Source organism: Phaethon lepturus, unplaced genomic scaffold (genome assembly GCF_000687285.1).
Source record: "Phaethon lepturus isolate BGI_N335 unplaced genomic scaffold, ASM68728v1 scaffold24132, whole genome shotgun sequence".
NCBI classification, from domain to species: Eukaryota; Metazoa; Chordata; class Aves; order Phaethontiformes; family Phaethontidae; genus Phaethon; species Phaethon lepturus.
Window position 1 is genome coordinate 1 of NW_010524576.1, and position 15,649 is coordinate 15,649.

The 15,649-nt window shown below is 38.7% G+C and overlaps 1 protein-coding gene across 1 annotated transcript in view; it reads right to left on the reverse strand.

Annotated features, from left to right (window-relative positions):
- Positions 1–2,201: 2,201 nt before the first annotated feature.
- The window catches only part of GPI (glucose-6-phosphate isomerase), a 23,011-nt gene continuing 9,563 nt past the window's right edge, over positions 2,202–15,649 (reverse strand). The window contains exons 5-18 of the mRNA XM_010282502.1: positions 14,519–14,602; positions 14,282–14,428; positions 12,480–12,551; positions 11,372–11,416; positions 10,489–10,542; positions 9,489–9,549; positions 7,770–7,813; positions 7,388–7,540; positions 6,903–7,032; positions 6,450–6,526; positions 4,986–5,114; positions 4,370–4,445; positions 4,221–4,287; positions 2,202–2,671 (exon numbers count right to left, since the gene is read on the reverse strand). Of these exons, the coding sequence (XP_010280804.1) occupies positions 2,548–2,671; positions 4,221–4,287; positions 4,370–4,445; positions 4,986–5,114; positions 6,450–6,526; positions 6,903–7,032; positions 7,388–7,540; positions 7,770–7,813; positions 9,489–9,549; positions 10,489–10,542; positions 11,372–11,416; positions 12,480–12,551; positions 14,282–14,428; positions 14,519–14,602 (1,263 nt within the window). The 3' untranslated portion in view covers positions 2,202–2,547. The remainder of the gene's footprint in view (positions 2,672–4,220; positions 4,288–4,369; positions 4,446–4,985; positions 5,115–6,449; positions 6,527–6,902; positions 7,033–7,387; positions 7,541–7,769; positions 7,814–9,488; positions 9,550–10,488; positions 10,543–11,371; positions 11,417–12,479; positions 12,552–14,281; positions 14,429–14,518; positions 14,603–15,649) is intronic.

Here is a 15,649-nt window from a genome sequence, read left to right on the forward strand (position 1 = left end):
GCTGGCAGCGGCGCTGAGCCCTCCGTGGTGGAGAGCAGCCTTCGCCGTCGGCGCTGGGGAACTACTGTCGACAAGTGACGTTACACACCCAGACCCACAGACTCATTAAGGTTAGAAAAGACCTTTAAGATCAAGTCCAACCGTTAAACCAACACCACCATGCCCACTAAACCATGTCCTGAAGTGCCACATCCACACGTTTCTTGAACACTTCCAGAGATGGCGACTCCACCACCTCCCTGGGCAGCCTGTTCCAATGCTTGACCACCCTCTCAGTGAAGAAATTTTTCCTAATATCCAATCAAAACCTCCCCTGGTGCAACTTGAGGCCATTGCCTCTCGTCCTATCACTAGTTACTTGGGAGAAGAGACCAACACCCACCTCACCACAACCCCCTTTCAGGTAGTTGTAGAGAGCGATAAGGTCTCCCCTCAGCCTCCTCTTCTCCAGACTAAACCGCCCCAGTTCCCTCAGCTGCTCCTCATAAGACTTGTGCTCCAGACCCCTCACCAGCTTCGTTGCCTTTCTCTAGACACGCTCCAGCACCTCCGCATCCTTCTTGTAGGGAGTGGCCCAAAACAGAACACAGTATTCAAGGTGCGGCCTCAGAGGGGCATGATCACTGCCAGTCACACTATTGCTGATACAGGCCAAGGGGCTGTTGGCCTTCTTTGCCACCCGGGCACACTGCCGGCTCATGTTCAGCCAGCTGTCAATGAGCACCCCCAGGTCCTTTTCCCCCAAGCAGCTCTCCAGCTGCTACTGTCCTAGGGAGCTGAGGGCCATCCAGCACCTGTTTTGCTTTTCTCTGCATAGAAATGGTGTATGTTATTTATTTTTTTGTAAAGCCTTGAGGACTGGGTCTGAAAACCCCTCTGAAGGAATAGTTCCATTACACAGAAACAGTGCCTTGATCCTTCTACATTGCTGTCCGGCTTTGTGTTTTGAGTTAAAGGGCACAGGCAAGAACACCTGACATGTTATCATCAGGTGTTAAATTTCACATCAGTAAACATACTGCAAGAAAAACAAAGATGTTTTGGAAACAATAACCAAGGTTAGAGAATAACCAAACAGTTACAATACATATTGCTTCCTTTGTCCTCCAAGAAAAGTTGCTAGGGTCTAATGTGGAAGTGAAGAACAGACTAAAAGGTGAAACAATAGCACTGAGACAAAACAGTGGGCTTTACGCCTCAAACCATGATAGGCATCTACACACAGATATGTTGCTATTAGAGAGAGGATGAAGTTGCACTTTAGCAGATGCTTTTACACAGCTGGATGAAAGATTTAAAACCTCGTATGAAAATACAATGCCTCCCTCTAGTGGGTTCTCTCTTTGTGACCATGTTTTATGCAAAGAAATGGCTTTATATAGCTGATCAAAGCCAAAGCATCTGAGCACTAGGTATACTTTGTCTGAGTTTAACAGCTCAAATCCATGCAGCCAGATTGTCAAGCACTATGGAGTTCTTAGTGTGCCACATCTGAGATCAAGCTTTTGATCCTGCCAGTGAATCTGTGCAACAAACGTGCATTAAAAGCTACCAGCTCAGACTTTGTAGCCACATTGGTATTTGTCATAATGACTTTGGGGCATGAGAACCACAGTTAACATCTTATTTTTCCTTTCAATGCTTGTGTCTTACCTTTATTCAAGGTGTTACAGAACAATAGCCACAGCATGCCAGTCTGCTAGCAGAGAGGGGTTAACAGTGGTAGAGAATGAAAGAAGATATAAGCAACTTGTTTACAAATAGTTAAGTTGTTTTTTGTTGCAACAGTGATGCTGATTTAAGAGTGAAACTGCCACTGGAGGATACCAAAAAATACATTTCTTCTGCAAGTGATCCAAAGCTTTTGCTTCAAACATTCTTGAAAACTGTTTGGAAAAGTAGGATACCACTGTCACTCCAGGAACTTCCTTCCTTTTTGGGTAACGGTCCACAAAGGGCTTCCATAGCTTACAGTGAGGTCAGGAAATCTTTTACTTAACATTCCTTTTCACAGTAGCATTAGAAAAAATCTGTATCTTACTCAAATACAGATTATGCAAATCTGAACAACCTACAGCTGTAGAGTCAAGTCTTTGAACACATTCTAGTTTCCACCTTACAGCACAACCAGTCCAAAAAGGCAGAAGTTAGTTTACTTGGCTTCAGAGGACTTTACACAGTGAGGCAAGTGTTACTAGGTCTGCACGTTAAAGATAGAGTGAAGAACTTTTACTCATCCATTATACTTTTTATTTTCTAATATCTGTATGTGATCACCTTTAAGGAAGTTGAGGGATAAGAACTCAGGAACATACCAGATGCACTTTACAGATTAACAGCCACAAAAATAGAAAGCAACTATACAATCTCTGGATTTCACAAAACTAGTTTTCATCTGTAACACTTGACACAACAAGACTAACTGCAACAAGTGAAAAAGCTACGTCTGTAAAGTGCTATTTTTGTTAGAAGTGGCTAAAAAAGCACAACTACAACAGGTTTGGGTATTCGGTGGCTAGATTGTCGATGTCCTCCAAAACTTGCATTTCAGGCTCTGTGTTTTTTGATGAAATTGATGAGCCCATTTGTTGAGCTATCATGAGATGTCACTGGAGCATCTGACTCCAGTTCAGGCTCAATTTTCTTGGCAAGTTGTTTTCCAAGCTCAACTCTGCATTTATAAAAGCAGGAGAAGAAAGAAGAAAAACATTAGTGCTAACAACTTACATATTTACTACAATCCATTGATGTTAAAAATAGGTGCCAGTAAAAAGCAACTTGACAGTGAACGTTACAATGAATGTTTATCCCTTCACAAATTACTGACAAAGGTAATGTTATTCAACTCGGTGCCATTCATGAACAACTGGAGTTCTCACAGCTGCTTAGCTGAACAGTCAGCTCTCAAATTACAAGATGTCTCAAGAGAGGAAGTTTTGTTTTAGAAGTTAAGAGGAGTCTTTTCCCCTTCACTACTCATTTGTGTTATGCAGCCTGCCCCAATGCAGAATGCATTCAGCTTGCTGCTGTTCACTGTTGAACATGACATCACTCATAACACTGATTTGTAGCACCAAGACAAGGAAACCACAGCTGAGGTGCAGGCCTGGAAGCCTTCCCTTACACTACAGCATGCTATCCAGGAGTTACAGCCACAGACAGCATAAGAATCTAGGATATTCCAACAGCTGCAAGAAACTAGCCTGGTCCTGCACCATCCCCACATTCCATAGTTAGTTTTAGATACCATTCTAGATTTTCGTGTGTTGCAGTAAAAGCTGTACTTACTCCTATCCCACTCCTGATTTCAGAGTTTATAGCAGACAGCTTTTATTAGCTAGTCTTCCATCTTCAGTTTCTACTACAAAATTTTAGTTAAACAGTGTGCTGTGGTAGCACAGCTCTAAGAAAACATACACAAAGACCTATCCTTCAGCCTTTGAGAGCTTCATATAAACCGCTATTCTAGACCTGTAGAGCAAACTTGCTCTTCAAAATAACCCCTCACAGCATAGGTAGGTTTCACATGAGAAATCTTACTCATTTCCATTCCCTCTCTCCTGCATACGTCTTCATATATTATGTAGTACAGTTAACATTACTACAGATTAAAAATAATCTCATTAGCTCCTGATTGTCTTCCATTTTTAAAAGTAAAAAAAAAGACAAACTCTTTGTAAGGCTGCTGTTCTCCACATGGACCTCTACCATGAGTCTTGGTCACACGTACAGCCTTGTGTTAGACCTAGGGCTCATATGTATAAAGACATCTGCCAAGAATGTTGTTGTATCTCCAGCATAACAAAAGAGGTGGTCAGCCTTTTGCTTAACAGATGCCATTCAAACTGCCTACTTAATGTCTCTAGAGGAAAAATAATTATTTTTCCTCTTCTATATGGGAAATTTTCCCTTTCTCATTCTCAGAACATGTATTCAGCCTGCTTGACTATTTTACTCATTACTACTGCCTCTATTCTGCATTCATAGAATTTTTTATCAAACTAAACACAACTTTAAGGACCTTTGTCTACAAAGTCATCATGCATGGCTGAACAAGGATACATGGTGACTTATCCCCCCCAAAATCTGTTTTCATTTAAAGCAAATTATTATATGATCATTTTAAGTATAACACTTTTTTCATTGTCTCCTCTAAGTCATGACAGATTAACAAATACCACAGTCAATAAGTATACAAGAAACAGATCAAGGAGACTTACCCCCACTGGTCATAACTGTTAATATCCCAGACAATTCCTTGAACAAATATCTTGTGCTCATACATGGCTAAAAGCAGAAAGAGATTTATCAGTAAGCTTTATCAGAAAGTCTTAATAAACATTAACAGATGAGAGATCAATCTACTTACCAATGATGGCTCCCAGAGTGAAAGGGTTGAGTTTTGTAAACACAATGGAATTGGTTGGTCGATTTCCCTCAAAGACCTTTCAAAACAAGAGTTCCATTGTTACCCAGTACATGGTAAAACTCACATCAGAAACTTGCCGTTCATATTTTCCTTATAGTTCACATTGAATTATCTGTATTAGCAGCAAATACAAAATCCTGAAAGCTTTAAAGGCTAATGACTTCAACAATAAAAACATTTTCATGTTTTATTACAAACACAATGGCAAAATTTTGTCTCCAAGCACCGTTACTGGCTACTATAGGCTACAGGAAGGAGTAAAATACGAGTCAGTATCCCAGGGGCAGGGATACAATAGCTCATCTTTTCTGAAATGCCGCAAAAGGCTTCCAGATCAGCATGCTTTAGCAAGAGCGCCATTCACAGACCGCTCCACTAGACCTGACAAGGCAAAACCTTTAACACAACCTTCAGGGCTGTCAAGACAGTAGCACTTGACAGCCACCGGAGGGCACTGCCCCACTGGCAAACTCCGTCGAGCAGCAGACCAACACAATGCCCTCACCACGGCTGTATCTAACTAGAGCAAAGTTGTCAAGTGCTGAAAACTGGTTACCTTATGAGGAAGAAGCTTCTCCAGAGCATCTCCGCTCAGTCCTGCCGCTTGAAGTTCCTTACGAGCTTCATCAGCAGTCTTTCCTTTCATCAAGGCCTCAGTCTGAGCAAGGAAATTGGCCAAAAGGATCTAGCAAGTAGAAATAAAAACCATCAACTCAAGCTACTGTTTCCTTAGCTGGAATAGCAGGTGCTTGAATCTAGACCGAGAACAAGTCCAGACTTACAGCTCTTGTTCTTAACACTATGGCAGTAAAATGTGCAGTAGTTTTAAACTGTATATTGCCCACTACTGCTTTTTACCTCAGTGCCGGAAGACTCTATTACTATTTTAATAGCACATGTATCCACAGACAGCCAGGATGGTTTTGCAGAATCCTGTCCCTGCTGAAACTGAGAGCATGCCTCCCAGTGACCACAAAGGAGCTGGGGTTTGACACACCCCTTTCATCCACTATAGTCTGTACTTTCGTCCCATGCTACACCATATGCATAGAAAGCAAAGATTAGTCAAAAGTAACCAGCTAAGATCTACCTACTCTGTATGAAGGTAAACCCCCCACCCAGCATACCATATACCAATCCCTACCAATACAGTAGTTTAGTTTCCTATTCCTTGCCTTATGTTAGCTTGCAAATTCATATGTGGTTTTGTCCTACCAGTTACACTGAAGATAAACTTTTACTGTATTGACACTTGAATGAAACCTTTTCTCCCCTTTTGCAAAGTCATCTAAAACTTTCACCTGTACTTGGTGTTACTTGACAAAAAATTACTATTACACCATCTAAATAGCACTTGCAATCTGAAATCATGACAAGATTGATATGTAGTTAGGAAAGATGCTTTTTCTGAAGTATGCAGTAAGTAGTAGTAAGAGATTTTTTTCTACCTATGGAACTTAAAAAACTGTTACGACACGGTTCATTGAAAATCCTTAGTTGGATGATACATTACATGTAATAATTTGATATTAATTGGATATTTTTAAAGAAAATATCTGTGTACAGATGGCTATTACCCTAACCATGCTAGTATACTCACTAAATTTTGTCCTAGATTTTAAGACTTGCAACAGCACCTCTGAGGAAGTTTTCGTAAGCTCCGAGAACTTGCTGCTTCCTACTCTGCAAGAATTACACTCCTTACAATTCTTCTTACATGGAATTTTCTTTCCAAATACCTAATTGCTCAACTCTTCCCAGCCTCAGCAGGCCAACAGGCCACACCATTGATCTGCCTCAAGAGCTGTGGCTGCAATTTCTTCAAGAACAAAAATACCACTGTATTACATATAAAATGTAACTATAATTTAGATATTTTCAAACCTATTGTGAATGCGCACAGAGTCTATGTGTATAGTTTCAAACGGACATTGAGAAATCTCACACATTGCAATACTGAATAAGCTTCAATGCCTTCACCCACAAGAAAATATGGGTGCCCTGACAAAGGACTTATTACCTTGTGATGCAAGCCATTTCTGACTGGATGCTGGGTCTGGACTGGGATCAAGAAGTCACAGGGAATCATGCGAGTTCCTGTAAGAAAAGCCATGTTAATAACCCTGCAACAGGAAAGTCTTAAAACAACCTTCAATTCTCACTCCATTTTCAGAGTTACTGGAAGATTCAGCCACTTGAAAAAGCTTTTTAAAAAAGCTTTTTTTGTTAACAGCAGGGGAAAGTGGCAACACAGCTCAGTAGTTTCAGCTTTAGTTGACCCTCCTTATCGTAGGGTTAAAACCTGCATCTTGTAGCCTTCTAAAGGCACTAATTAAGAGCACCATAGCAAAGTGATGCTACTTTAGGCAAGAGCCCAATGTCTAAACCAATGTCAATTCTGTAGGCTCTTTTTCAGCTTTGTAGCCATTCAGAATTTAATTCCAAAAGAAGGTATGGAGTAGTTTCAGTTTACCTTGATGAATGAGCTGGTAAAAAGCATGCTGCCCATTGGTGCCAGGCTCTCCCCACACAATAGGACCAGTACTGTAGTCCACACGAGAGCCTTTCTTGGTAATGTATTTGCCATTAGATTCCATATCACCCTAGAAGAGGGAATGTCAGTATCACTGTTCTTGCAGAACCATACAGTATCAGTAGAAGTTTCCATACATACTTCAACTATAACGAAATTTCTATAAATGAGCAGCACTCATAAGTATCAGTGATATAGCTGCTTAATTTATGGACACCAAGATAATGGACATTTTATAAAACAAAACCTGTACATTAACTGAGCAAATAAGCCGATATCAACCTTGGCACCAGTCTCTTTAGGCCCTTGATTACATGAATTTACATGATTGCAATTTTAACCTAGAAACATCCATTCAGGTCCTAGAACCAGGGCAGATGCATATCTACAAATTTGCTTCTTGAAATCTTTACTCTGACTCTTACCTGCTGGAAGTAGGCAGCAAAGCGGTGCATGTATTGGTCATAGGGCAGGAGGGCATGGGTTTCACATCCATAGCAATTTATATACCAGACCCCTAGCATGGCCAACAGAACAGGCATGTTCTTCTCCAGTGGGGCAGTGTGGAAGTGATTATCCTATATGACACAAAGGAAAAGAATTACCCTTTCGATAAAGCAATTGTCACCCTTCCCAACTCTTAAATTGTTTTTATTGTTGTTTTGATCCAGAGAGAGCATCCCAAGCAGTCATTTTAGAAACACTGAGAAGACATGGGGAGTTGAACTTTAGAAACCAACCTGCTTTCAGTTATCTTACTAACAACTCTTAAAAGGAACAAATCTGAAATAGGCATCTATCACTCACCATCCAGTGGGCTCCTGCAAGCAGGCTTTCAAAGTTGTCAAAACCTAACAATAGAAAAAGTCAGTTTGTATTTACTATTACAACTCAAACTTGATTATTCTCATAGACACAATCATAAAACAGTTGAGATTCCTCATATGCAGCAAGGCTCCCAACTACTAGTTGCATTTAAAGTTGCACTTTGACTTCTCCTGAAATTTGCATCCCACAGCCAGATATATTTAGCTATGATTAAAGCCTGGACTTCAGAGCAAGTCCAACTTCGTGAAACATACTTAAACTTTTGCCTAAAATCCCCATTGAAACAGAATGAGCAACTGGAAGACAGCGGCATTAAAACCAGGCTCTGTATTAAAGGCTACATAGTTTCCAGCAATTCTGAACACTTAGTCACTTCACAGCCAGTGGGAGACACGCCCTCAAATAACAGTGTAAAGTTAGTACACCAGGGATTTCTGTGTTGGTCTGCGGAGAAACAACTGTAATAAGGTCTTCTCAAAGAAAAAGGTCCCCCGCTTCCCTGTTGTCTTCACAATTAATCTCATTTTTCTTTGCTCTGTAATTAGGGTATTTAAATCACCATTTGTTTTCACTAATGAGTAGTTTAACTAGTACCATCCTTTCCTGCAAAGCCAGAAATCTCAATTCTGATATGGAAAAGTGGACATGAAGTGTTTGGCAATCCAGGCAGCATCTCTACCTGTGGTCAGAAGCCAGCTTTGGGAGTCAGATATAAGAGCAAAAAGCACAGATACACTGGCATGTCAGCAGTCAGCACTAAATCTGTGTGACAGCAGAGATGAGTAGTTTATTGCAGACAAAACAGTAAGTGCCTAACTGAAGTTTATTTTGCTGTTCACATAGCTTTTTCTACACGTAATTCCTATTCGTATTACAAAAACATCAAATCCAATGTTTTTCTAACCTCAGCCTAAGGGAATTCTAGCTTTTATTTAGAAAAATAAGTGACATGATGGTTTCACACTAAGTATCTGAAAGAAACGATGAGGCAACAAATGCAAGGCTGCTGAACAGTCTGCTCACCAGGAAACAGCAGTTCTTAGAGCTCTTTGACATTCACTGTGTAGTCTCTACCTGCACTTGAGATCAGAAATGCCAATGCTACCCCATAACAATACAAGTGGGTGGGGATCAATGTAGAGGGTCTATGTTTGCTCTATGATCAACTGCAGACAGAAACAGCATTCCTGTATCATTAGGCTCTACAGCCTAGAAGAACAAGTACTGTGGACAAAAAGTATTAATGGGGGAAGGAGATAGCAAACTGCTAAACAGAGCTTGTATGCAGAACTGGAGACATAGATTTTGATGTGTTGTGTGTATGTATTCACAGAAACCAAATACCCTACTCAAATAGTTTAGTTATGTCAGCTGCAAAGTCTAGTTTTCAACACTGACACAGCTTTATATAAATCAAGTACTTCTGGCTATGCAAGTGACTATGCCAGAGATGCAATTTGACTATTTTTACCTAAGTATGAGTAATTTCCAAAACTGCATTTACAGTACTAAGATTTCAACATTTCCACTGCATTAGAGATAGCTTTTTAGCACAAACATCCAACCACAGTAGGCTGGTTAAAAATAGCATTTGTCCCAAATCTGATCCACAGTCCACTATTGTTAATCCATTCCATAATTATATTCCTGAAGCAAACAGATTAATTCTTGACATTGTTATGCCACAGGGATACCTACCAATATGCAGGGCAATGGAGAGACCAATAGCAGACCACAGAGAGTAGCGACCACCAACCCACTGAAAACAAGAGATTGGTTTAGACAGGACAAATGCAAGGCTTTTAAATTCAAACTATTAGAAAATAGCACCACATATTTAGACCACTGTCAGCAAAATCAATATTCCTTCTAGTGATAATTCACTATGTATTATATGGCATGGTTAAGGGAACCTGCACCTTACAGTAGCCCCCTAATGAATCCTTAAGTATGCATTTTTTGAGACTTCTGAGTTATCCTACTTGTCCAATTTATATAACATCTGTTGAAGCAGATCCCTTGATGATTCCAGTTCACTTCCAAATACTGAATTTGCAGCTCGTATTAACTACTTTCTTAATATCGCTCCTCTATAGGTAAAGCCTGCTTCAGCAAGATTATGATATTATCTAAGGAAAGGTAATGCTCTAGATTATTTCTAAACAGCAGCTTTAAGATCTAGTTTGTCAGGCATATAGTCAATGAGACCTAAAGCAACCTGTTTCTGATTAAGTATAAGGGCCAAGACTAAAGGCAGTATACTTATAATATGCATCTGCTATAAAATATCCAGTTAGGCTCCTGTTTCTGACTGTTGACCTTTACAGGCCTAGGTTATATACAGTAGACTCAAACAGTCAAATGTCACAGCTTATAATAACTACTTACACAGAGAAATAAGCTAAGACTTGGTATCTCCTGTTACCCAACAGCTGATTAGACAGCCAAGAATATAAAGGGCTCCTCTTCAGACCTTTGACTACAAGTTTTTAACGGAATGGCCAAGAGAAAGACTGTCTTGCTTGCCTGTTCTCAGTTTGCCTTTAGTTATGAGTTTTCAGGTGTTTCAGTACAGAGAAAGTAACTACTACAGTTTAGGGGTTTTGGCAGTTTCTTGACATCTTGTTAACATTTTCTGAAGCAAGTTAGATTATTCTAATACTTAACATCTACCACAGAAAATTAGACATTTACTTACATCCCAAAACTCAAACATGTTCTCTGGGTCAATTCCAAAGTCTTTAACTTTAGGCTAGAATAAAAAAGTACGTAAGAACATCATAAGCAAACCCAACATCCTTAAAAAGCTTTATGTCTAGCAAATAAAAAAATTCAGTACCTATTAATACACAATTCCCCAATTACAGCCTCTATTTTAAAAATACATAGCATACATCAGAAAACAGTACACCTTCATTTCCAGAGATCACTATCACTATTCAGTATTCTCAAATAAAATCATTGACATACACTCATTTTCTGATCAATCTAAGTGGCAATATAGTTAAGAGTTGGACTGACATTCAGTTTACATTTAACAGAACCAGAATGGAAGGGAGGAACTTCACACCACAGTACCTGACAGCCCTTCAATTATTGTAGAGTCTTCTTCTAATTGCTATTGGTCTTTCTACTTCATATGTTTGAATGAAACACTATACCAAGGTACATTATGATCATATGGTACAGATTATTCACACCTGCATCACTTCAGCACTTCCTTGGAGTCTAGGAGAGTAATATTTATTTACATAATAACTACATTCACACACACTTAAGCAGGTAACACTCATTAATAACAGGATAGTCATTTCAAGTATAAGAGATCTTGATTTCACATTTAAAGCTCTAAGAGAAAAAGCACAAATCTATAATGAAGGTCCTATCTTGCTACAGTTCATTACTCTAGAAATGTTTCAGTTATTTCTTCAGCAGAAAAAAATATGCTTCCTTTCAAGAGGAAGGTTTACTATTGGTATTCAAGTAATGGTGTCTTAAAAGATAGGCTTCCTTACTGGATTTTAAAATGAGACCATCTTAAAAGGTACACAGAAAAAATGAAATAGATTTGTTATACTTACACCATTGGTAGACAAGGCAACAAAATGCTTGGCCACAGCTGAAGGCTTAATAAAAATAAACAGATTGTTACATCTAGAATGCTAATTATTTGATTTCTAGTCATAAAGCTGACCTGCTACCATTTACATTTAAAGAAAATACTGTTGACTATCAGTTATTTTTGCATTATCAACTTGAAATCATCTCATTCACATCATTCACATTCACTGTGGTATCTAGCAGCATGCCTGTCTGAAGACAACATTCTGATAACATTCTCAGGAAGCCCTCTGGAAGCAGTCACTGCTTGGAGCAGCACACTATTTCCTTAAGAATATGTTATCAGTTTGGAACATCACTACCACCACTTTGGAGCAGATGGAGTTTGTTGTACATGCACTACCCTTCTGGCTAGGGTCAAAAGATCAAGATAACTGGAATTATTGATAAATCCCCATTTCCAGATTTATACTTTGGTCTTTCAGTAAGTGTTCTGGTGAACAAAGACGAGTTGTCTGCAACAGTAGTGTAAAGAGGAATTTCAAAGCCCAGCTTTCAAACCAAGTACAGCTACCCTGACTACAATAGGTTAAAGACCATCTTAGTTACCTCAGCAGGCAGTATCTGCCTTTTCCTTAGAAATAAGAGAGAATGATCCAAATACAAGGTTTCTGTTTATATCATAGCCATCTGCCATAGAAGTATCATTATATCCCTCCAACCATAGCTTCATTTCTAGTTTTTAAAGATTTGCCAAGAATTGGAAGGTTTCTGTCACACAGACACCATATTCTTGGATTTCTGTATCAGTGGTTCCACCAAATTATTAAGCCAGCTCTAAGGCAAATGGTACACTATTACTTCACAGGCAGGATTTGGGAGAATAATGCATGACAACCATTTATAATGAAAAACTAGTGGTTTTATCACTTTGATGAGACATAGATCACACAGCCTGTCACTAACCATGAAGTACTGAAATGTCATATCTATAGCATTTGCTGAACTACACAGCTTACGTTTGGGCAGCTATTGGCTCTGCTCCAAAGCACACAGAATGACCAGGGAGAAACCACACAATGAAAAGCTGTTGCATTCTGTTACGTAACCTAAACATATCAGACTTACATCATTAGCAGCATGTAAGAACCACTCTTTAGCCGTTTCTGCATTGGTGATAGTTTCTTGCGTGGTGAAAGTCTGCACATTGGAAAACAAGGAAGTATGTAAAACACTGTACTTAAACCTGAAACAAGCTCAGGCTACTGAAATGTATGTTCCAGATAATCAGAGCAGAATTATTCTACATGTTCATAATAGGCAGCTGCTTGCAAAAAAGCTTATAAATCCAGTGAAGACTATTGTTTCTGGATTTGCCTATCTAGCTTTAAACTAGCATATATCTGGAATTCAAATAATTATTCCCTAGTTCCTACCTTCCCTCCCCTAAACTGTTATGCAAAACCTTGAGACTAAAATTTTCTACTTTAGTCTTTCACTAAATACGAAGTTTTACCATTCAACTAAAAAGGAACTAATTGAGTATCAACCTATCTAGATTGTCCTCTTGTTCAACTCCTACTTTTTCATGTAGGAACACTCATTTCTGCTAAGAGTCTTGCCATAGCTTCATTTTGCTGATTAGAGGAAAACATTTTCCTGCTTCATGAAGTGTGCACAGAAGTTCAGTCATGCAGTTTTGCAAGTATCTACAACCATTCTGATTTACTCAACCATCAAAATTTAGCTTTAAGGGGGAACACTAGATTCAACCTAGTCTCATCCATCTCCAGAAATATTTCATTATGAAACACAAGTCTGTTATGGAAAACAAAAAAACACCATTCATCCTCTTCCAAATATATCCAATTATCTAACTACAGTCTGGCAAACAGAAATCGAAGTGTTACTCTTTCAATTTGGCAGTCTTCCAAGCCTTTGAACCGTGATCCTTGAACTCAATTATTCAAAGTGACCATTAGTATTACTTTGTGAAGTTTCCTTATTATTCCATAAGCTGTTGCTCAGCTGCAGTATTGCCAAGATAAGATAATGAGCACCACTGCAGAGCATGGCCAGCATTACACACATGTTCATTTGTTGCAGATTTTCAACAGCAAAAAGGTTCTACTGTGCTTTACAAATGAAGGCAACCCAAGTTACATAACTATGAAGTTTCCTCTCCTAAGACAGAAGCATTCTTCAAAGGAAAATGGCAGCTAGCAGTTACAGAATCAGTTATTAACAAGGCAAGACTTAAAAAAGGCAGCTATTAAATCTGCATTCAGAAATGTGTCATCTTATAAACTACCAGCAGACTATCTTTACCTCTAACTACAGAATTTTAGTATTTATAGTGCTCAAGGAACTCAGCATTTAAGTTACTTAGGTGAAGATACTTTGTTACTACCCTAAAACAGACTGAAGATTCCCAAACTACATGCAATTCATTAATTCAAAACATTAATGCAAAACCCAGAACACTTAACAAGTAACACTGTACTTTATCTAAAGGACCAAAAGTAACTTTAAATAAAAGGAAGGAATGAGACAACAGGATCTGGAATTTCAAAGAATTAACTACATAGGATCCTACCTTCCACCCAGAGAGAAGTACAGTAAAATAAACTTTCGTGAATAATACTTAAACTTGTGTTGACTGAGAAATACACACTAGACAACATGAAATTGCTCATGTGTCTTACTTGTTTAGGTTAAGTAATTTTCAGCACTTGACTTCTGGATTCCTACGTCTTTCTGTAGCAACACAAGCTTGTACTGCAAGTTTAGGATGAATCACAACAGGTCTGTTTAGAAATATTCTATACTAGAAGTCCCTGATCTAGATCTTTCTGTGGATAGATCTCTATTCTTTCTCAGTCCTTTACAGTTAGAGAAAGTCACAACCCCAGTACTTGTATTAGACATACCTTTGATGCAATGATGAAGAGCGTTGTGTCTGGTTTAAGCTCAGCCAGGGTTTTGGCTATATGAGTACCATCAATGTTGGACACAAACCAAACACGAGGGCCTCCCTTGGAATATGGTTTCAGGGCTTCAGTTACCATCAGAGGGCCCTGGATAGAAGCAACAACTATATTTTTATCTTCATTGCAAGCATGTAAACACAAAAAGATGTTGGAGATGTATGGAATTCAGGAGCTTACCAGGTCAGAGCCACCAATCCCAATATTGACCACATCAGTGATAGCCTTTCCAGTGTAGCCTTTCCATTCACCACTACGGACTCTCTGCAGCAAAAAAAAACCTGCCATGACTATTTTATACTTACAGTAAAATTAGTGATTCTAACATTGGAAATAGGTTGTGTTTTCAGGCATTGTTGTAGAAAGTCTCCAAAGACAACTTTCAAGCTTCTAGATTTTAAAGCCCACACTCAAAGCTACCTTCTCAGCTAGACATTTGGTTATGTCTAAGATGACACTTAATGAAGTGTTAGAAGTCTAATGCACAAATCTAGAAAACACACTGCAAGATCAAACTCTCTTTCTCTGTGGACTGCTATAGCATTCACAACAGAATTTTGGCAAAGGCAAAAGAAACCAAGCTAAAAATGAAAAAATCTTGGGCATTAAACTATTTGTGACAAATACTTGAACCCTAAAGGGTTCTTTAATTAGAAGCAACATCACTAACTAAACTGGAAGACATTAAGATATGAATAAAGCCATGCAGGTAGATATTTATCGGCAATCCAAACATTCAAAAAGCTTTCCTATTGCAGGTATGTTTTGCACTAAGATTTATTTCTGGGCTTCACCTTTAACAGCACATAGCAAGAATAGAGCAGAAACCTGTACTGTTTTAACAGTCACTGATACTTCTAACAAACAAAATTACAATCATTAAGTAATACCAAAAGACTGCACTGAATTTTGTCTATTATGTACCACCATTTAACTGGAACATTAAATTTGTTCCAATCACAAAAGGAATCTTTCTATTATCATGCACACTTCTACATACATTCCCCAATTCTAAAGCAGTTTTTCTACAACAAATCACCTGGTTATGCTGATAATTGCTCTCCTTCCCTACAGATGTTTAAATTAAAGCTTTCTATTTTTCTAAACAGAAAATCCATTCCTGTAGCCGTAGATGATGTTGCCATAGTTTTAAAATCTCATCTGTCTTAGTGAGTCGACTGAAACAAGCATCTTGTTAGTCTTTCCAAAGGAACTGCTTAACATGATTTTTGTTTTGCAGAGAAGATACATCTGCATGTAAAGTGATATTCACAGGCTCTGATGATTGAAACCATCTAGCAATGGAAAGAG